Here is a 23,683-nt window from a genome sequence, read left to right on the forward strand (position 1 = left end):
AGTAATTATAACATAATATTGAAATTAATAATAATATAATATTTTTACATAATATTGTAAATAACTAATTTCACTTATATCAAGCAATAATTTGAGAAAATAAATTTCAAAAACATTAATATTTATTAATAATAATTTTAAACTCTTAATCTATATTTATTATATAATTATATATACTAAGATTAATATTTATTGTATTTTAGTAATTATTTATTATTTTTTGTAATAAATGTATTTTCAATGATTATGTATAAATTTATTTTGTTTTTTTATTTAACAAAAAAAATTCAATAATTATTGGAGATTAAACTACTATTATTAAATTTTTTAAATTTAATTTATTGTACTTATTGTATTTTTGTTATAACTTATTGATTAATTAATATTTCTTAGAGATTAAACTATTATTTGAGATTATATTACTTATTGACAAAGTTAATATATTTTTAGTTCTTATTGTATTTTTGTATTTTTTTCATTATCAATATATTTTCAATTATTGTGTGTTGTCGCTATAAATTTTTAATAACTACTGGAGATTAAAATATTGTTATTTATCAGAGATAAGACTATTAATTTAGCTAAAATTATGAGTGTTCATGAGTTGGTTCGGACCGGTCGTAGGCTATTTGGCCAACCAAATTGACCTGGTCAGGTTGGGGAGTTGGTCAGCTGAAGTCGATTGACCTTTTGGGAAAACTGAATCACTCAAGTTGTATCGATTTGGGTTGGTTTTCACAAAGGTCAATCGGATCAAAAGATTTAAACTTAAAAATTAAATTTAATTTTAAAAATTATAGTGCAGTTGTAGGTACATGGTGGTCACTTAGACCATCAGAATAGAGGTGTCAAACTAATACTATGTGGATGCCTGTAATGAGTCCATAACTCATCGTACATCTGTAATGAGTTCATAACTCATCACACATTTGTGATGAACTCATAGATGAAACAGGTTGCGATGAACTTTGAACCCGCGCGAACTTGCGATGAGTTTAAATCCATCACAGAACCACGATGAGCTCCGGACCCGCACGGACTTGTGATGCGTTTAAAGTCATCACAGAATTGCAAAGAGCGCTGACTCACCGCAAATCAGAAACAAATAATAGAAACGCGTGCGTCATTAAATAATGCGCGTAACGAGACACCCCATGAACCTAATGAGGGTGTACAAGCTAAATAGTAACGCCACCCATGACACGTCTTTTTAAAAGGGTCAGGAAAGAAAGTAGCACACGTGTATTATGAGAATCCTCAGACGAAAGGAAAGTTCGTCATTGAGATATCTCATAAGACACATGGTGAAACTCTAGCAGTGTTCCCTAACGACTGACACCAAATCCAAGATTCTCTTTCCTAATGGGAACCAAACACTTTTGGCTCATTCCTTTTGGGACCTTGGGGATCCCTCCCTATAAACAATGGTCCAATTCATGACGAGATAATCATTCTATCACCTCATTTGCCCTAGCCTTTAGCTTACCTCCTGCACTCGGCTTTCCTTGTCCATCAAGGAGACTTCCATGCATAGCCTAACCACCTCATTCAAAACAATTATTAAAAAATAATTTTAAAAATTAGATTTATGAAATGAAACATTTTAAACTAAGAAATATGGGAAATTTGTCACTTTTTCATATTAAAAATTACATTTAAAATATAAAATATATATATATATATATATATATATATATATATATATATATATATATATATATATATACATATATATATACATGGTTAGGTCTTTTGATTTTGGTTGGTTTACAAATGGCCAAAGTGAAACTGATCCAACTAGGTCGAATTGAGAATTTTTTGAACTAAAGCCGACATAAAATACTAGAAAACTGACCAACTCAGGTCATGTTGATCGGGTTGGTCGATTTCATAAGTTTGATGAATAAACCTAACTGAAATTAATTATTGTTATTTTTGTATTTAAAAAATTTATTAAAAGTAGTATATAAAATATGAATAATTATTAATTATTTAAAAAGTTAAAAATATAAAAGAATTGTATACTCTTATGTGTTTCTATTATGGTCATTTACTAGAACACCTTATAGTTTTACATATTTACTTAAACCTACCTTATAAATCTCATTTTACTAAAATATCCCATATATTTTACAACTTATTTACTTAATCAACCTTTTATTAAGGAGTGTTTGTTTTGCCATTAGACCCATGGTTTTTTATTCCAAAAAATACCATTAACACTTTTTTATACAAAAAACAAAATTAGCCAAATATATCCAACAGGGTAGTTGTTCGTGTCTTATTAAGGGTAACATGATATTTTTATTTCTATTTCTTTTACTTAAAATTTATTTAAATGAATATTAGGGTCAACACTATCATTTTCCACTATCATCTAATGGAAGATTGTTTAAATCCGTTACAAATTATAAGTAGTGTTTTAGTAAAATGCTAACTATATGGTAGGTTTTTAGTAAATCCATGAAACTATAAGGGTATTTTAGTAAATGACATTTCTATTGTTTATCTTTTGCTTAATAAATCCCGTGCAGTGCATCACATCCACTAGTATATACTTAATAGGCACCATTTTTTTCATAAATGCAACAACTACATAAAATAAAAAGAATAACAATTCCAAATACCAATACATCTTTAATGGCCTAACAATTTCAATCTCCCTACGAAAATCTTCAACTTGTACATGTAAAACCTAAAGCCACTCTTCTAATGCTCTAACTTCATGCTTCAATTCAATCGATCATCCTTGAATACCTTAAGTCGGACCACCCTTTGGCTTTTGCATAATATGATCTGGGTCCTCAACCTCTCCATCAAATGTTATTGGGTTGCATCAAGAAAGAAAGTTGCACCCTTCATTCTTTATATTTCTCTAACAATTAACAAGATACTCAATATTCAGTAATAGTAAATCCACCATATAAATTCTAAAGAAAAAAATGAACATATTCCTACATTTTACTGAAGAAAAAGCAAGGAAATTCAAACTCAACAACAATTAGGACTTATTTTAGCATGTTGCTAACCTTTCCATTTGTTATTTTGCATTGATATATATGGTACTGTTTTAACATTTTTCCTATAATATATCTCTTCCACTGCAAGAAAACTTCAACATTATTTGTGAGTTTGTATTATTTCATGTGGAAAATATCTTTGCCATTAAATTTGATTTGCAACACAAAGCTTTTACACTAGTCTCCATACTAGAATGTAAACATTTTGTCTGAATCTTTTGGATTATAGTAGATAGAACACTAGTTTCCAAATTTGAGCGAAATGACTTAGGGAGCAAAAATATCATCATTATTTTAATATTCGCTAGAAGTAGTTAAAGAAAAAAGAACAGGGAAAAGTAAATTAATCTATTTAAGAGGAAACCAAATGAAATGCCAAAACCAAGAAAAAATATAATATATAAAATAGAAAGAAGATGAAAGAAAAGAGACCACCATATGTCGTTTATAATAAATTTACAAATTAAGAAATCGTTGACAAAATATTCCTCAACATATTCAGGATCTGGGTATCAAAGTAATACATACACATTCAATTCATATGCTTAACTATAAATTTCATTCTAATCTAATAATGAACACCAGTCAGCAATAAAACAAGCAGGCAAAAAATTTCTTACAAATAAATGAGGAAACTAAATTAATCCAGTGAGTTGCGCAAGCTTGCATTTGAACAAATAAACCTTGAACAAACTTAAGTGAATTAGCTACAACCCAAAACAGGGAGTATTTAGATGCATTCAGGAAATCGATCCATGGAAAGAAAATAAGCAGCAATCTTTACGTTCAAACAAAATTTGGGAGTAAGAAAGTAGATGAAAAAGAGAAGTTGATTATGTCGGAGAAAGCTTGGGGGGTTTACTGTGGAAGGAGGAGGAGGATAAGGAGACTGGAGGGAGATATACCTTGTTATGACCATTTGAAAATATCGGTGCAAGCTTTCTTGATTTTCAGTGAAGATGGCCTTACCGCCGGGGTTCACGATTCGCAGTTCAGGGAGGAGGGTATAAGGGTTTTCAAAGGTTGATCGATTTCCTGGGGAAGAAAGAGACCTGTCGTTGGGGTTAGAAGTTGGAACTCAACAACAGGTCATAATAGGATTGAAATCTCATTTGGAATCCAAGACTACCGTTAATGAGTCCGCATTCTGTTTTGAATCACGTTCGACCACGTCGATCATGGGAAGGACGCATAACGTTAACAGTCAAACACTTGTTAACACGGGTTAGGCAGTTCAACTGACCTTAAACCAGCCATTAAATGACAAAAGGTAAGTAAACCACATTTTACATTTCCCCTAGATGCTTTTCCTCCCTCCACCGGACCCTACCCACACTCCGGCGACCATACCACAACGAGTGACCCGAACCAGTGGCCATCGGTGGCGACAGCGAGAGCCGCCTCTTCTTCTTCTTCTTCTTACAAAGGGTTTTTTGTGTCAACAGAAACCACCCACCTGGGTTCTGGGTTGTCACTTGTCACAATAAACAGTGACCAGTTCTGAATATCGGCACATGGTGGTTGTGCCCCCAACACCTGCAATCGTGATTGCTGAAATTCCAGTTGTTTTTTCAAGTGTGAATGCTTCATCCTTCAGCAGACAACTGAGCACGGGTTGCACTATTTCTGTCAATGAGACTGACTAACTATTGATCTGTAGCTTGAGATATTATAACTGCTCGATTTAACCGAGAAAAGGCCAAAGATAAGATTGTCCTCAAATGGTGAGTGTGTTGCAGAGAGGAGCTTGGGTGGTTTGCCCAAATACTGTCATTTTGCCTGGTAGAAGGGCAGATGATTTGAGTAATGTCGTATTAAGTATCTCAGGAAGAGCCACTGAGACTCGCTGTAAATCTGTAACTTGTTCCAGCTAGCGAAAGTATTTGACAATACCAATGCTCAGCTGTCAAACTAACTGGATTTTTTTTTTTTTTTGAGAAAACAATTCCACTCTGAATCACTGAATTGTATTTCCAGAGAAAAAGATTTGTTTCCTACCCTCTTCTACATAGACAAAAATGCAGACCAATGGAGAAATTTCTTAATTTAAAGATTTAATTCATTGGTTTGATAACTAATTTCACAATTTAATATACTCTCCTTTTTTTTTTTCATTTTCCCATTGTAACCCAACTGATGAACTAGTTATATGGTTACTGTAATCTGGATCCCTCTACGTTTAGGGCAATTTTCCTGCTTGAAAACATAGAAACCAAGGGTCCCATTACCCAAAACAAAGGGGGACATGATTTTCCTTTGGGAAGAACTGATAAATGTTGCTAGCAGATTTGTCAATTAACTCCTTGTATTTTCAGTTTTACTTGTATAAACTTAAGTTTAATTAGCTCAGTCTCTTTTTCCCTTCTCAAGTGCCCTGCTCTAGCTTGGCCTTCCATAGAGATCTTCATTGTATGAACTAACGAATGCATCAGACAGATCGATCTCATAGAACCCTTAGATCGGTGGAGTCAACCCATGCAATTAGATATCTCGTCTGAGTATGGTTGTGCCGGTGATTGTCCAGGTCGGTGGTTGGTTTCTGTTAACACAAGAAGTCCCTTGTAAGAAGAAGAAGAAGAAGAAGAAGAAGAGGAGGAGGAAGAGTCAGCCAGAAACATACCGCCCTCGTGGTATGGTCACCGGTGTGTGGATAGGGTTCGGTGGAGGGAGGAAAAGCATGCGGGGGAAATGCAAAATGTGGTTTGGACTTCCTTTTATGTACCTTTTGTCATTTTGTGGCCGATTTAAGTTTGGTTGAACCGTCGAATACGTCCTTCCCCTGGTCGACGTGGTCGAACGTGATTCGTGGATTCACTCGATCTGGACTCTCGTTACTTTTTCAATTGAGAGGCTCGGCTGCTGCGTGGAGGCTTTTTATTGGTCCAGCAAAAGTGTTTCCGGAAGCTGTAGTTTCCATCCGAACCACCAGTCCGTCACCCACAACTTTTCTCAATCGATATATTCATCAAAGACCACAAATCACGATTAAGATTGTAAACTAGAGAAAGAAGGCATTCGATCGAACAGCAAACAAGAACAAAATGTTGCAGTTTCGAGTTTTCTACTATTTACAAAAGTAAGCCATGAAATTTGAAAAGACCTTAAAATCAAATACATCACCCACTTCACGACCAAACCATATAAACACCCCAAAAGAAGAAGAGCAGTTGCAGAGTGAGAGAGAGAGAGGTTGGTTAAAGAGCTCAACGCCTTTTCAATGAAGGAACCCATTTGCCCTTCTTCCACTCCTGATGAACCCTCAGCTGCGAAAAGGGGTAAGCAATCTCATCTGCAGTGTTGGAGAAGTAGACGTAGTACAGAGGACCTTCTATATGGGTTATCCTTCCGACCCACCAGCCATCGTTGTGGAAGGCGTCAACTTCGTCGAACACAGAGAAATCAGAGACTTGAACGTCAGGAGGGGTGGGTCTCACTTCGGCTGCACGGATGATTTCTCTCAACGGCATCGACTCATCGCTTGTTAGCAGAGTCTGATACTGCACCAAGACTCGAGACTTCCCCACCGGCGAGATGACGGTCGCAGCGTAGTAGGAACCCAGAAAACCCTCTTCCGTGCTGCAAATCTCAACCGCATCGCCCCTGTGAAACGCCATTTTCTTCAGTGGATTGGCTTCAGTTCAGGGTCTTGAGCCTTGAGAAGAAACCCAAGAGTCCCAAGAACAAAAAACGATTCAGGAAACCTTTGGTTGACTGCTGCTCTGCAGGGAAGGTTAATAAATGAGACCATTTATTAACTCAGGGCCGAAGGTAAGACAGAGGTGTTATTAGTCGTTGGATTCTTGTAGTAAGTACCTCAACCAACGGTTAGATGTATTTCTCGGAATGCAAGATCCACTGGAACCGTACAAGGTTTGCATCATTAGATTCCAATCTGACGTCCAAAGAAGCGTTTACACCAATTACTGGTTAGGACTTAGGACCGGTGGATGTTAGCGGTTGAATCTGGGCTGGGCCTGGGTTTCGTTCTGGTCACATTGTGGTTTTCGCCCACCCATTAGCACCCACCCTTGAATTTGAATTCTGAAGTTCTGAACGAAAAGACTCATCTTTTTCAGTTTCTCTAGTTGCTTCCTTGGAATGTCAGTGCTTTCACATCGAAAAGAAACGAAGGAAAAGAGCGATGGAGATCGGAGAAGTCAGACAAGCTCTCCCTACTCCCTAGTTCCTCGTTCGTACTCATTGTTTTGCTTATCGGTTCTCGCTCTTTCCGAGGCAACGAGAACAAGAACATTCATGATTTCTTCTCTCTCGTGACGTTTGAAGTTTGATCTGTAAATTGTGAACAATTCGGTCAACAAAGTAGGTAGCTTTAATAGCTCTCTCGACGCGGCAGCGACGTCCTCTCGACGGTGAACCATCTGGGTCGTCCTCGTCTTATTCCAAGCTCGACAAACCGGATAAATCAGATGGGAGAGAAGAAGACAAAGGTCTGACCTGGGTGCTGCCCTTGGTTTTTCTGGGGATACTGAGATACATGAGCGCCACCTCCAACATCATTCACGACTCGACGAAGTTCTCAATTATTGGGAACCCCTTAATTTCCTTCGCTACAAATCTGGTTTCAGACTTGGGAATACAGGTATCTATTTCAGTCTATTTCATCAAGTATCTTGTTATTATATTCTTGCAGGAACTTTGAGAGTTATATGTTTCTTGATGTAATCGATTCTGGTCACTTTTTGGTTAATTAACTCGTCACCTCGTCACCTCCCAAATGGTCAATCACGTCAATCACTTAGGTTGACCCTACCATAGCGCAATCCACAACGAATCAGAAAATCCGCGAGGTCATTTCAATGGCTAATTCAGCACGTAATAGTAACCTGAGAATGATATTAAAGAGTTAGAGAGCTAGAGAATACGGTTATCATCCATTTTTCTCGCCTTCCTTGGGGGTGAAGTTTTTATATATTGGAGTCTTCGTGGGTTTGGTGGAGATTCCTGGTGTGATGGGAGTATGGGACCTTTCGTGTTAGGTGGGCATAAAGCCACAAACCGGTAAGGTTGCCATCTCCGCCTGAATTGGGGAGTGGGTGAGTTAATATAGCCGTTATAAGTTATAATCCCGCAAAACGCGGGGTACAGTGGTGAGTTCCTCGGGATTATCATGCGGTGGTCAGTCTGGCAAGGAGGCAAGCTGCTTGTAAGTGGCGAGCTGCCTGGTGGCGGGCTGCTTGTGAGAAGCCAAGTTGCTTGGTGGCGAGCTATCTGTAAGGTGCCAAGTTGCACGATGGTGAGTTGTCTGTGGCGAGCTATCTGTGGCGAGTTGCCTGTAAGTGCCAGGCTGTCTGTAAGTGTCAGGCGTCATAATGTCATTGGAGGGCCAAATCTGCCCTAATCATTTGCCCCCCACTCCCGAGTTGAAAGTAACTCGGCAAAGGGAGCAGATTTCTCCTTTTGGCTTGTAATTCGATGAGCTCGTAACCACTAATTCAGTTTTTTAGGCTCTAGGAGCTGCTTGGAAGTGAGCTGCCCGTAAGGTGCCGAGGTCTCTACCAATTCGGTACTTTAGCCCTTAAGCTCTAGGAGCGACTTGTAATCCACTCTCATTGAATTTGCCCAAGCCGACGAGGTGACTGGGTCTTGTGCAGTAATGTAACCCTTAGGCTTTGGGAGCAACTCATAGTCCACTCTTGGATTTTGTCCATGCCGAAGAGGCGACTGGGTCTTATGTAGTATTGTGGCCTTTAGGCTATGGGAGCGATTCATAGTCCACTCCTGAACTTTGCCCATGCCAAAGAAGCGACTGGGCCTTGAGTAGTATTGTAGCCCTCAGGCTTTGGGAGCGAATCATAGTACAGTCCTGAACTTTGCCCATGTCGAAAATGCGACTAAGTCTTATGTAGTGCCAAGGCCTCTGCCTGTGAGGTGCCGAGCTACCTGTGAGGTGTTGGGCTGACCAGGTGTCGAGCTGCCTGTGAGGTGCAGGGTTAACTAGGTGCCGAGCTACCTGTGAGGTGCAGGGCTGACCAGGTGCCGAGCTGCCTGTGAGGTGTTGGGCTGACCAGGTGCAAGGCTGCCTGTGAGGCGAGGGGCTGACCAGGTGCTGAGCTGGATTGATGAGCTTCGTTGCTCTTTAACCGAGTGAGGTCGCTCCGATGCTTAAGTTAGTACTCTCATAGTAGACTGCGAGCTAAGAATCATAGTCCGAGAGCTAGAACTTGCTTACTTGCTTCGGGGGTTGGTGCCTTTATACAGACATTGTTTGGCGTGGACTTCATGCACCATATCCAAGATTTCTACGATGTCATCTAAGTGGTTCGAGATTCCTGGAGGTAACCGCCATGCACGTTGACCACCCTCTAGATCGCTCGGCACATGGGCCAACTTCCAAGGATCGTAGGGAGTATTTGGATATACATTCCGAATCCGTCGACGAGAATGTCTTGCAAGTCGCCAGGTCGGCGCATGTGTCAGGTCGCCAGGTCGTGCCTGGGCCAAGCCATCAAGTGGGCACCTTAGAGCTATGACTGCGCTGTATCAGCCTCGTGACGCCGATCACCCACTCCTACAAGGATCTAATAGGAACTCAACTTTCGGGGGCAGTACCACTAACTTTAGGTCGCCAGTTTGCACGGGAGCCTTGGAAGGCTTGACCAGCAAGGGTGCCCATGTAGTCTATTTGCTGCCAACTCCCGCGGAAGCCACGAGGAGCTCGTATTTGTAGAGGGGACCTCGCGAAGAGGACTGGTGAGGTTTTATCTGAATTGAAAGTAAAGTTGGTAGACCTGCTTAGTCTGTTAGCTCCCTGCACAGTCTTTGAGTTCATGAAAAAAGGGAAACTATAAAGCGAGAGCTTCATTTTCTAAAAATTGATGGCTTAGCTTTCTGGGAGAAGAGGACTTAACTTTTTGTAGGATGAGAACTTAGCTTTTTGCAGGATGAGAACTTAGCTTTTTGTAGCGTATTCCCACAAACAGACCAATTGATGTAACTGTTTCTAGTCACGTATCATTTTTTAGCTAAGTACCTTGTCACCTCGTCTACTCCCAAGTGGTTGATGACTCGGAGGTTGAAGTGGAGTTCCCTGGCGTAGTGCAACCCAGATGCTCCCTGTAGGAACTGATCTGGCTACCAGCAATGAGGGGAACTGAACCGGCTAGTCCCTATTGGAGATGATTTGCATGAACTTAATCAAAGAACTCAGGGGTGTATACCTGGCGAGGTCACTCCGATGGCTAAGTTAACACTTAGTAGCAAGTTGAGAATGATATTAGAGAGCTAGAGAGCAGGGGTTACCATCCATTTTTCTCGCCTCCCTTTGCCCCTGGGGGGTGAGGTCTTTATATACTGGAGTCCTCGTGGGTTTGGTGGAGCAGTTCCTGGATTCCCGATGTAATGGGATCTGCTTTCATGTTAGGTGGGCAGAAAGCTACCAACCGGTAAGGTTGCCCATTTTCGCTTGAATCGGAGAGTGGGTGAGCTAATATAGCCGTTACAAGTCACAATCCCATAAAACATGGGGTACGGTGGTGAGCTGCTCGGCGTTGTCATGCGGTGGTCTGTCTGACAAAGAGGCGAACTACCCGTAAGTGGTGAGTTGCCTGGTGGCGGACTGCTTGTGAGTAGCCGAGCTGTTTGGTGGTGGGCTGTCTGTAAGGTGCCAATCTACACGATATTGAGCTTTTTATGACGAACTGCCTGTAAATGCCAGACGTCATAATGTCATTGGAAGGCCAAATCCACCCTCATCATTTCTCATGAAATTACGTTTGAGGTTTGAACTTTCATAGTTTTATGTTTCTAGTTGAATCTGTTGTAATATATGAAATTGATATTAATTGGACGAACTTTTTCACCTTGTGTGGAAACCTATACAAAATCAAACTATTATTTTCAAATTATTTTTTAAAAGGAGTTTCACAATTACAGGAAAAAAGAAAAACGGAAACTGTTAAGAAGGGAGTACTGGAACCTAGGAGAACTCAAGGGACTGTGGTTTTAAGACGATTGGAAGGGGAAACGAGATTTCATTCCATCAGCCTTTCATCGAAAAAAAACTGTTACAATATTTTTTAATTCCCATACTATTATTTATAATATTTATTTGGACCAGAAAAATATTATTCATCTTTTTCGATCTTACGATACACGAATAGACCATGCGCCGAGTAACCCAACGGGCAGGCCTAGCCGCCGAACGGACTTGAATAAAGACTTGAGCCCGCGCGCTTGACCTTCAACCAAAAAACCTGACTCGATTTTTTTTCGGGCCGGGTTCGGAACCCCTCTCTTCTCTCACTCGTCTCATTCTCACTTCGCTGAATCTTAGTTCTCACTTCTCACAGGCAAACACTCTCAGTAAGACAGGATCCGGTGAGCACTCTCAGAGGCGAGTCCGGCGAACACTCTCACCGGCGCCACCAATGAACTCCGGCGGTGAGTCTCTCTCTCTTTTCATTATTCATCTTCTCACTTCTTCTTCTCACTCTCAAAATCTCAGCTCAGGCTCATTTATCAAATGCAAACTCAGGCATCGGCGCCATCAGTCGTCTCTCTCTCTGGCGCTGAGTCCTTTCTCTCTCTCTTGTTAAGTTTGCCCTTTTGTTCTATTACGAAATTATTAATTTCACCCTTTCTCTCTGTATGCTATTAGCCTATTACGAAATTATTCTGGGGACTTTTCTTCTGGACCTTCAAAGAACCAGTAAGACCAGGAACCAATGCGTTGCTTGCTTTTTCTCGCCCCACCTTTCCCTTTCCTTCAATTGTTGATTTTTTTTTTCTACTCCCTCTTTTTGCTCTTATCTCTGTCCATTGGCCGACCTTTCAATAATTTCCCTGATTTAGAGTCAGGTTTGTTCATCCTTCGGTTTTCAGTACCACTAACCATATGCTTGTGCGGCTCATTTTTGCGGGTATTTTCAACTTTGCGTTTCTTTTCTCTCCATAAGCCCTCTTTTTCCTTACTTTGGAGATGTATCTGCAAGTTCCAATGCCGTCTCAGTACTACCGCCTTTAGAACTTCTCTTTCCATGGCGGTGCTCCAAAACAATTTTGATAAACCCCTTGTATTTATCTGGGACTTTTCTTCTAGTTTCCCCTTTTGTTTATCCTGTAAAATATTCGTTTCAGCAAGTTTAGGTCGGGCCCGTGCTTCGGGCTTTTTATGAGGGCCGGCTCGGGCTCGGGTATTTTGTTATTTTTTTGAGTGAAATGTAATATGCTCTGTATTTTGTCCACCTGGGACTGGTCGTATGCTTGTTGTCCTACGCAGGTGAGCCGAACACAGTTCGACCTCTGTTTCTCTTTGCTTCTCTTTTTTATTTTCTCTCACGATTCCATTCGCATATGGGAATTACCGCCGTTGTTCTTCGTGTATCGTGAGGTCGGGGAAGACTAACGAAAAGGGTCTTTGTTTTACGGTCATAATACAAGGGGGTTACCTTTTTTTTGGCGAATGAAGCACTTATACAACTCACTATTTGTAGCTGTTGTGTTTTGTTGACTTTCCCAGCCGATACTGAATGTGGGGCTTGGCCAATGTAAATTATGGCATTGGTCTTACTTTCTTTAGTTATTCAGTAAACCATGAATTTACATATCTGACATGTTGCAGTCAGCATGTGAGTCTTGCCCCTCAAGGCTCACACCTCAAATCATGCACCGAACCTTGTTCAGGACATTTTTTCTCAAACTGTGACTCTCATCCTAACACCATTCCCAAGATCAGTAGTTGTTGATTTTTTACACAAACGTATTTCTACCATAGCTTCTATTACTTTGGATATTAATTGATTATCAAATGTCACTTCTTTTCATTTTTCATTATTGCAATTTGCAAATAAATAAAAAAAAGGACACAATTTAATTCAAGCAGTTTCACCGTTTTAGCTTTATTTGTATGCTTTCTGACTAAACATTCATGTGTTTTCCCATATAAAAATGAAGTTATAGTTTTTTAAAGCATATCTCTGGGAATAGGAACAGCGGGGGGCTAGAGCTAATAAAAAATACACCCCAATATACTTTTTTTCTCATTTTAATTCATTGTTCCTTTGAAAAAGAGATCTCATGAGGCTTAAACCTTATACCTTACAGATCTGAAGGGTGCCCCTTGCCTCATGCCTTTGCTTATTTTTTTCAAACATTTTTCTCTAGGATATAAAATAATTTAAATGATAATGTTGATCAGTTTGGTCACTTGCATTTATTTACTATTGTAATTTATCTTTGTTTCTAGTATTAAATTTAAGGTAGAGTTTACATTTCATCTACAGAACCAGATGACAAAATTTTTGTAATCATCGTTTGCTTCTTATTTGAATTCCATATTTTAACCTATTCTTTTGTGTAATTCACCGCATTAGCAATGTGGAGGGATCATTTGGCTCAATCTATGCAGGTGACCATTTGGATTGGTCTGCAAATAGATGGCACATGCCTGTGTCATGTCCTGCAGTAATTCATTTTGGTTTTGAATGATATACATTGAAAATTATCTTTCTTTTTCAAATAAGAGATGGTCATGCATTGTACATGATCATATAACTACCTACATGGAGATAGTGACATAACAAATATGTCTGACCATTTCAAGCATCATATAAGTACAAGTCACCAGGCTCTCCAAACTCCTTATGGAGACATTCATTCCACAAATATATATCCTTTTTCAAAAATTAATTGTGTTATATATTTAGGTAAGTCGATGTTATGAAAATAGTTTATTAGCCTCAACACTTGAAGTGATTGAATGTGATGGAATATTTCTTCATTCTACTGTATACCACTGAAGCATTGCTTTTTATATATCTTCATTGCAGCTCTCACTTTGCTCTATTCGGTCATATCTATACATTCTTTTTCTTGATTCTACTGTATTCTCACTTATGCCAGCCCGAGATTTTACCATTACACCCTAGTGGTGGACCCTAGGCATGTGTGTTTTGAAACATGTCCTCTAGGCATATTGGTGAATTTTCCTTGATAACTATAAGCTTCTTCATCCTTTTCTTTGTTCCTGTAAATGCCTAAGGGTTTTAAGGTTATGATAGAATGATAACTTAGATTGGACCATATTTCTTTGGGGAAACCTTGAGTCTAGTAACTGAATACGTATCTAAGCACAATTAAAGATATATTTTTGGACTTGGTAGGCATGTAGATATTCAGGATGGAATAACATAGAACCTATGAGGTTAGAAACAATCATCAAAGCACAACTTGATATTATTGTTTATGGATTTATTGGGGGAAATTTCCCATAAATTTCTCAAAGAAGTTTATTTATCAGATGGTCAAAGATTCCTATCTGTGTTGACTTTTGATATTGAAAATATCTTTGGTTGGGCCCATTTAATTGTTGGTCCTGACCTTGAAAACGTAGATAATTGTCCAAATTCTGTGCAAAGTGCACTTTTATTATTGAAATAGTTGAATTCTTTTGAAGTTCTTATACCATTCTTTGATAAAATTACATGTTAGAGTATTCTCTGTAGTAAGAATCTTCCTTGGCCTCATTTCAGCCATCGCAGAGATTGTTTTGGTAGTAGCACTTTCCAGGAAATATGGAAAGCGCCTTGCTACTTATACACTTGCAATGTTATGCCTAACCGGTGGTTGTTACTTTGCTAGCACAAGTAATGTGTTTCAACTTTATTCTTATTTTATTTGAGATTGCTCTATTCATCCTTGTGGATTAGTTTTTTGCTACTTGTCAGGGTACAGTTAGAACATATTGGAAAGCAATCCCAAGTTTGACCACATTAACTTATTCAATCTCTACCCTAATTCAAACTAATTGTAGTTGATTTGTCTTTGACCTAAGTAAGATTTGGCTTGGAAGTGGTATTGTATTATTTCCTTTGTAGGCTGAAAGGGAGTAAATGGGATTTATCAAAAAAAAAAGGGAGTATATGGGCTTGATGAGGCTTGAACTCATTTCTCATTTTTCTTGGATATATTTATATCCTAATCTTACAATTATTTTATTGACATTGTTGTATCCATAAACATATGGAAATAATGTACTTTTTTCAGGCTTTACATAGGGGCAGATTTTATAAGGCCTTAACCTAAGCCCAACCAGTCAACCAAACATCATATTGGTTTTGATTTCCTATTCTAAGTCCAATCTGAGGTCTCGAAGTGCCAGCCTTACATCAGTGGAATTTGGATTGGGCTCCAAAGAAGTATAATGCATGTTTCTTATAGTTTTAATTATTCTACCACAGGAATGAGTTAATTTTTTTATGCTTTATGCAATTTCATGCCTTTGTTTCACCACATGTATGTGACTATTTTCTTTTATTTTTCTTTTTTCACTCATAAATTTGATGCCAATTTTAGTTGCATTTTCCAGGTTTTTTGCCAAGTTCATTCTCAATGTATATTATCACACTTGCATTAGTACGGTTTCTTCTTCAGAGACCTGTCATGGCAATTTTAGTCTCAGCTTCTAGTGTGATCCTTGACTGGCCATTCTCAATACTAGTTGTTCTTTCAATTACATGCTACTCATTAGTTAAAGAAATCAAACTAGTGTTTCTTATTGGTTTGGCCACTTTTGTTACTGTTCTTGTAAGTTTGGTTAATACTTTAGCTCTTCTAGAGTGCATTTCTTGTGCCCTATGCAGATTTTCATATTTATAAGAGTATGATTAGGGCGAAAACAAAAATTTCTTGGTTCTTAATATTGACATACTTGTGAAATTAACAATTTGGATTTATTCCAGGCACTCTCAGTACTTGTTGATTATCACTACAGAAGATGGACATCATTAGTTCTCAATCTACTGGTATATAATGTTGTAGGAGATGATGAGAGCCATTTGTATGGGACTGAAGGGCCATTGTATTATTTGAGGAATGGATTTAACAATTTCAACTTTTGTTTCATACTTGCACTATTGTTCTTGTGGATTCTGCCAATTGCAAAGAAGAAATATGTCCCAAACCTGCTGGTTGTAGTTGTAAACTGATAAGCTCCTGTAAACTGTTGTGGTGTCTCTATAGCAATTTCACAACCAAGTTGTGATAAAAAAATTAAACAAAATAGAGCAACCTACTGAACATTATAGAGGCAAAATCTGATAGAGAAAAAAATGACAGAACAACTTCAATCTATATTCCTACTTCCAAAAGGTACAGAGAACTCTTTAAATAGACCTAGAACTAATAACTAATTAACTTCCATGATAACATGTTTAGCATATCTAGCTGAATTTTCTACCAAGTAATAAACAAACAAATGACACGGGCAATAAAATAGAAACTGAGTCTAAAAGGCTGGAACTAATTGTGACTTGAAAGATAACTTCCTACTGAACTGAATCATGGCCCAACTGGCTCCACGGTTTGAATTATCCTAGCATAGCTCCTCCTTAATTCAAATAGGGGGCAGAGCTTGCATCCCCAATTTGTTATGCAATTTTTTGAACCGATGTTCAACTAGTGCCTTTGTAAATATATCCTCCACTTGATCTTCAGTACAACAATGCTTTAACTCAACTTCCTTTTTTGTAATAAGTTCTCGAATGAAATGATGACAAATCTCTATATGTTTGGTTCTTCCTTGATGGATTGGAATTTTTGTGAGAGTAATAGTGGATTTGTTGCCACAATGTATCCAGGTTGCCTCATTTTGCTTCTCATTCAAATCATCCAAAACCCTACGTAGCCAAATAGCTTGACATGTAGTTGTAGTAATAGCAACATACTCTGCTTCTGTACTTGAAGGTGCAAGAGTAGATTACTTCTTTGTTACCCAAGATATAGCTCTTGAACCAAGACTGAATAGGTAACCTGTGGTGCTTTTCTTGTCTTCAATACTACTTGCCCAATCACTATCAGAAAGAGACCAATTTAAAGTTAGTGACCCTTGTATATTGTATGCCAAAGTCGAGTGTGCCACTGATGTATCTCAAAATCTTTTTTGTAACTCCAAGATGATGTTTGCTTTGATTATGCATGAACCTAGAAATAATGCTTATTGCAAACATTATATCTGATCTTGAATGAGTAAGGAACAATGGACCTCCAACCATGCTTCTGAAATATTTCTTATCACATTTCTCAACACCATCAGTCAAAGAAAACTCCTCATTTACATTCATAGGAGTCTAGGTAGGTTTACAGTTTAACATGCCAAACCTTTTCAAGATATCCATAGCATATTTCCTTTGGTAAATAAAAATTCCATTAGCATGTTGAACAACCTGAATTCCAAGGAAATAATGCAACAACCCCAAATCTAACTTTTCGAAATTATGCATCATATCCTCCTTAAAGTTTTTAGCCATTTTAAGAGAATTCCTAGTTCAAATCATGTCATCCACATACAAGCATACAATCAAAATATTATCACCATGAATTTTTACGTAAAGAGTAGGTTCACTAGCATTCTTATTAAAACCATTTTCTATAAAACACCTATCTATTTTACTGTACCAAGATCTTGGTGCTTGTTTAAGCCTGTAGAGTGTCTTCATTAACTTGTACACTTTATGCTTCATGCCTTTTCAAATCCCTGTGGCTGTTCAACATATATCTCTTCCTCAAGCTCTCCATTGAGAAAGGCTGATTTGATATCAAGCTGAAATACTTGTCATTTCTTTTGGGCTGCCAAGGCCAAAACAGTTCTAATAGTATCAATTTTAGAAACTAGTGCAAAAGTTTCAAAAAACTCGATACCTTGTTGTTGCATATACCCCTTACACAACTAAGTGTGCCTCGTGCCTTTGAAGACTTCCATCTGAATTAAATTTGGACTTGAATATCCATTTCAGTCCAATGGCTTCTTTACCATGAGGTAAATCAACCAATGCCTGTGTGTCATTCTTTACGGTAACATTTATCTCTTCTTGCATTGCATTACATCATTCTTCTTTTGTCACTACATCTTCAAAACAAGTAAGTTCCATAGCACATAAAGCAAATTCACAAGAAGCATGTATCTCATCAAGTCTTTTCATCTTCCTCGTAAGGGTTGAAGGAGGAGAATCAGATGGTGTTACATCATGCATATGTTCAATAAAAGCTTCATTTGGTTCAATACATAAAGGCACATTTTGATTAGTTTCCCAATTGCAAGCTTTATTTTCATCAAAAATCACATCACAACTTATGATTAATCTTTTGGGGATAGGACCATAGAGTTGGTATCCTCTTGTCTCCTCATACCTAATGAAAATGCATTTTGTATCTAATTTTCTCCTTTGGTTTGAATGTACAAATGCATAGGCTATAGAACCAAAAATTTTTAGATGACTTACATTGGGTTTTCTTCCTGTCCAAGCTTCATATGGAGTTCTACCTTTGATTGCTATTGTGGGAAATCGATTTATCAAGTACACTGTTGTTGCTACTGCTTCAGCCCAATATTCATTTGGTAACTCTTTTATCTTGTAGCATGCTTTTTGCTGCTTCAATAATGGTTCTATTTTTGCCTTCAGCCACACCATTTTGTTGTGATGTGTAACTAGCTATTAGCTACCTTTGAATCCCCATGCCATTGCAAAACTCCTTAGATTCTTTGGAAGTAAACTCACCACTACGATCAGTACGTAAAGTAACAATAGAACTTCCACACTGTTTCTCAACAAGTACTTTAAATTGTTTGAAAATAGAAAGGCCTTAGATTTTTCTTGCATCAAATATACCCAATTTATTCTTGTGTAATCATCAACAAATAAAATGAAATACTTATTCCCGCTGAAGGAAGCAGTTTGCATAGGACTACATATGTCAACACGCACAAATAACAATGGTTTATTTGCTCCCCATGATTTTCCTACTGGAAACTTCTCACAATGTTGTTTCCCATATACACATGCTTCACACACTTTTCCATCATTTTTGACAAGTGGAAGACCAGCAACCATATTCAGTTTATGCATTACATGTAACCCACCAAAATGCAAATGCTCATACCATCTATGCCAGACCATGGAATCTTCACTAGATGTAGTAAATGCATTGATTGCAAGCTTTTGAAAACACAATTGGAAACATCTTATTTTCTGTCATGCTAATGGAAAACATCAACTTTTTATCATTCTTATTATATACCATGTAACTACCATTTTCAAAAACAACATAGTAACCCTTCTTCATCAATTGTTCCAAACTTAACAAGTTTTGGGCTAAACCATGAACTTACATTACATCATTAATAAGTTTCTTTCCAATCAGAGTGGTGATAACAACAATGCCAATTCCACGCACTTGAACTTGGTTTTTGTCACCCATTGTCATTTGTCTTTTGATGGATTCGTCAAGTTCAACAAAATAAATTAAGTTTCCAATCATGTGATTACTACACCCACTATCCAAATACCATGTATCATCATTTACTCCATCATGGGCAATAAGGCATGAGAGAAATAATTTTGTCATTCACTCTCATGCCGATCTTCTTCTTTATCTTCAAGAAAGTTTGCTTGTTCCTTAGTTTTTTGAAACAATTTTTCTCAATATGGCCATATTTTTTACAATAATAACACTGTGGTGAATTCCTATTTTAATTGTTGTTATTCTTATACCAATAATCCTTGTTAGCATGATTAGTTTTCTTGCAATATGAACATGCAACAGAGTTGGAACCTTGATTACCTCCATTTGAATTTCTCTGTTGGCCTTTAGATTTGCCTCTATCTCTTCCTCTAAATCCACCACGTCCCCAACCTCTTCCATTATAACCTCTTCCAGCATCTTCAGACCATTTCTTAGGGTCCAACTTCATCTGTAATACTTGCTCTGATGGTGTATCAGCAACTCTATTTAGTCTTTGTTCATGTGCTTGCAAAGAACCCTTTAATTCATTCATAAAATAACAAGATAAGTCCTTAGACTCTTTTATGGAAGCAACGACATCATCAGATTTAGATGGAAGACTTCTTAACGCATTCTCAACAACTTTCTGATCAAATAATTCCTCTCCATATAACTGAATTTGATTCACAATTGAACTAACTCTATTAAAAACTTCTTGAATTTTTTTAAAATTTTTCATAAATAGATTTTCAAATTCACGACGGAGAGCTTGCAATTTAATAGTAAGTATCTTACATGTACCTTGATACTGAGAATATCCCATTCTTTGTTTGAAGTGATGGCATTCATAATTTTTGGAAAGATGTTGTTCACCATGGCCTGATGGATCAATGACAATGCCTTGGCATCTTTCCTCTTCTTCTCCTTAAATTCATTCCACTAAGCTGTTGTCATTTGATCAGGTTCTTCAAACCCATTTTCTACAATATCCTAGGCTTTAATTGACATAAATATTGTCTTCATATTAATACTCCAAAATAGATAGTTAGTGCCATAAAAAATAAGAACAACCAATGAACCATTCACAACATTACCTGCCATGCTTCTACTATATCTGAAGTAAATGGAACGCCCAACTTCTGGATCAATAATGCTCTGATACCATCTGTAAACTAATAAGTTCCTGTAAACTGTTGTTGTGTCTCTATGGCAATTTCACAACTAGGTTGTGATAAACAATTTTAAACAAAATAGAGCAAGCTACTAAACATTATAGAGGCAAAATCTGATAGAGAAAAAAACGATAGACAACAACTTCAATCTGTATTCTTGCTTCCAAAAGGCACAGAGAACTCTTTAAATAGACCCTAAACTAATAACTAATTAACTTCCATGATAACATATTCAGCATATCTTGCTGAATTTTCCACCAAGTAATAAACAAACAAATGACACGTGCAACAAGATGGAAACTGACTCTAAAAGGCTAGAACTAATTGTGACTTGAAAGATAACTTCCTACTGAACTGAATCATGGCCCAACTGGCCCCATTTTTTGAATTATCCTAACAGTAGTCTCACCCATCTACATTTGGCTAGCATTAATGTCTTTGCAGCCCCACAAAGAAGAAAGGTTAGAAAAATGACAACATTTTCCCTCTTTTTCTTTGCCTTTTTGGAGCTTGGATGTTTCATTTTAGTTCTAAATAAGCATCTTGTAGCATATCTAATCTAATAATATTTTTTTATTGAAATATGGCAATCTTGTAAATCAAGAACACAAGAGTCCAAAAGAAAAAAAAAAAAGAAAAGAAAATGTTGAACAGGTTGAGCTCAACAATCATAGTTAATTAAAGCAATGAACCCATAAAATACAACCAGGAAGAGGCCTGCACTTCAAAGAATTAGCATATGAAAGAAGTTAAATTTTGGAAGTTGTAACGTTCTGCCTGATTATCTATTAAGGAACTAGTCAAACACATTAAAAGCCTTCAAGGTGGATGCACATTTATATCATTATTGTTGTGAAACTAACAAATTCAGGAACAAGAAACCAATTGGCAAGTAGAGAAAACATAAAGAAAACAAACAAGAGAGGAACACAAAGCACAGAAAGAGAATTACATGTTTGGTATCCTACATCCACATGAGTTAGAAGAGAAGAAATCCACTAAAACAATAGAGATTACAGTTACAGTGTCCACAGCCTTCCTCAACAAACCCTAGCTCCCAGTACACCCAAAGTTCCCTCTCTCCATATCTCACACATTTTTCGGGTTTCTTTTCTTGGCTCTCAAGATGCAGGTTTACTTTCTGTGCAAGAAGATAGAAGGGTATTTATATGAGAATACCCTAAACTGGGTCAGCCCCAGAAAGTTGTTGTGTAGGGGTGGACATGAATTGAGCTTTTCATGAGCTATTTGAGCTCAGCTTATGAAAAGCTTGATTTGGCTCAGTCTAAACCAAGTTTCGAGTTAAGCTCAAGCCCAATGAAGCTTGTGAGCCTAATCAAGCTTCGATATATATATATTGATTTACTAACAGCGCAGGTTCCTCTATCCAATATATCCACTTATTTGTGTTGCTACAACAGCTGTCATTGAGAGTTCTCCAGATATTTTCATGGACAAGGACTATTCCAATGAAAATTCCTGGAGAGTCATTAATGAGTTGCTAGATCTTTTCTTGCCTAAACAGGTAGCAAATGCCCTTTGGACCTCTAGTTCTTAGCCTCATATTATGTGCTTCTCATAGCCGCAGACTCTCCCTGATTCATGGTTACTTTACACCTTTGAATGTCTACAAGCATTTGAGATGTGATATTTTTCAAGTAAGCACTCCATGCAATGTTGATATTATCAAGGATATATATTCTCATATATCTGATTTTTTTTGCAGGTTCTTTGGTCTGAATTGGTAGTGAATGACATTGCTTTCCATCATCCTTCTTTATCCTTGGCTACGTTGGTGAAGTTTGTTGGTTAGATGATGGCTTCCAAGGCCTCCTTCCATTCCCATTCAATTCTATTTTGGGTGGTACTGCAGCTGCATCACATTATTTCAATAACAAAAACAAGGCATCTGATGAGCAATATGTAAATATCCCACCCCCTTTTGAGACCATTCATTTATTTTGCACACTTCACTCTCCAGGTTGTTGGTTTGACCTGAATCTGGGCCGCTAAACAACTTGAGTTTAGAATGGAAGTTGCACCCTCATCCATGGTGCATATTGGATTGGGCATATATATTATGCTTTTTTAGGATTGATTTTGTGGTACATTTATTGACTGCTTTAATTATGTTGAATTTCCTTGTCCCAAAAATCAAGGCCTAAACAACACATCTCATTGCATCCTGATCAATCTGGTCCATCTTATTTTATTTTGGGTTATGATTTAGTGAGTTTTTGGCCAAGCTTGCCTTAGGTTAACTGATCTTCTTGGATTTGGCTATGGTTTGACAGTTACAAATTACTAAGTTGTCCACATTCACTTGGCCCTAACCCAACCAAAACTTTTCAAGTTGTGCCCTTAATTCTGATTTTTCTTGTCTTATAGGTCCTCTTATGTGAATGATCTTCCCATATATTCAATTCTTATTTAATCTGAGGTTACAGCTCAGGGATGTTGATGCCAGTACTTTCCTCACTGAATTACAACTAAACCGAACTTACCCTTTGTGGAAGTGACCTTTCAACATGGAAGGTAAATACCTGTTTGAGAAGGGTATCTATTTTCTTCTTTCAATACCTCCCCCATGATTATGATTATATGATTGCTGTGTGGGTTTCAGGTTGTTGCTGAAATACCTTTCCTGGACAGGGAGCTTTCACTTCCTTTGTGCCGGTCATTCTTCATCCCACATTCATGGCAGCACAAAAATGTATTTGGCATGTACAAACTACTGAGGAGAATACCAAAGTGATGTAGGATTGACAATAAAATGCTACTATGGAAGAACAGTTCTGTATCCAACTTTTCTGGTTTTGATTGAGGAATGTGGTTAATGACCATGAAGGTGATCTAGCCCTACTTAAGAACATTAAATTGGCCAGCTTAATCGTTGTAAACTAGCATTTTTCTTACATAGTGGCCAGTGTGTTTAATCTTAAATTTTTAAGAATTAGATGGTTTTTAGGTCATCAATCTTCTATGCCTTGGCAAACGTATGACATCAGCAATGGTTAGTCTAATAAAAAAATTTTAGGTTAATTGATGAAAAGGGGGTTCCTGGTATTTATGATACTTGAACGGTTGAACAATTACTTTTTTTATCCACTTTCACCTAATTTATAACTATGTCTTTATTTAAAAAAAGTCAGGATTTTCATATTGCAGTATTGCATGTATTTGTTCCTAGAACCTGTTTGTAGTTTGTCACCAAGCTCAAGTGCTAGCCACGTTCTTCTGCCTACCAACGGAAAA

General features: G+C 37.6%; 1 protein-coding gene, 1 long non-coding RNA gene and 1 pseudogene across 2 annotated transcripts; 1 reads left to right on the forward strand and 2 right to left on the reverse strand.

Annotated features, from left to right (window-relative positions):
- Positions 1 to 2,558: 2,558 nt before the first annotated feature.
- Positions 2,559 to 4,412, reverse strand: LOC148877527 (uncharacterized). Its single transcript, XR_016107019.1, has 2 exons — positions 3,926 to 4,412; positions 2,559 to 2,875 (listed from the first exon to the last, which is right to left on the reverse strand). It is a non-coding gene; the product is annotated as an uncharacterized LOC148877527 (long non-coding RNA).
- Positions 4,413 to 6,041: 1,629 nt separating this feature from the next.
- On the reverse strand, positions 6,042 to 6,726 carry LOC148877528 (protein AGENET DOMAIN (AGD)-CONTAINING P1 pseudogene; annotated as a pseudogene).
- Positions 6,727 to 11,228: 4,502 nt separating this feature from the next.
- On the forward strand, positions 11,229 to 23,371 carry LOC148877529 (alpha-1,2-mannosyltransferase ALG9-like). The gene is made up of 6 exons (XM_088942096.1): positions 11,229 to 11,420; positions 14,510 to 14,623; positions 18,280 to 18,372; positions 22,155 to 22,351; positions 22,817 to 22,963; positions 23,052 to 23,371. The coding sequence occupies exons 1-4, from the start codon at positions 11,408 to 11,410 to the stop codon at positions 22,166 to 22,168; spliced, it is 234 nt and encodes a 77-aa protein (XP_088798222.1). The 5' UTR covers positions 11,229 to 11,407; the 3' UTR covers positions 22,169 to 22,351; positions 22,817 to 22,963; positions 23,052 to 23,371.
- Positions 23,372 to 23,683: the final 312 nt, after the last annotated feature.

This window comes from Nelumbo lutea, chromosome 1 (assembly GCF_056320005.1).
Source record: "Nelumbo lutea isolate HS-2025 chromosome 1, American lotus-T2T, whole genome shotgun sequence".
In the NCBI taxonomy this organism is placed as follows: Eukaryota; Viridiplantae; Streptophyta; class Magnoliopsida; order Proteales; family Nelumbonaceae; genus Nelumbo; species Nelumbo lutea.

Bases quoted from the DNA above. Each gene is read 5' to 3' on its own strand.
- LOC148877529 (XM_088942096.1), top strand. The intron at 14,624-18,279 runs GTAATGTGTTTC...TTCCTGTCCAAG, and splicing joins TTGTTACTTTGCTAGCACAA to CTTCATATGGAGTTCTACCT.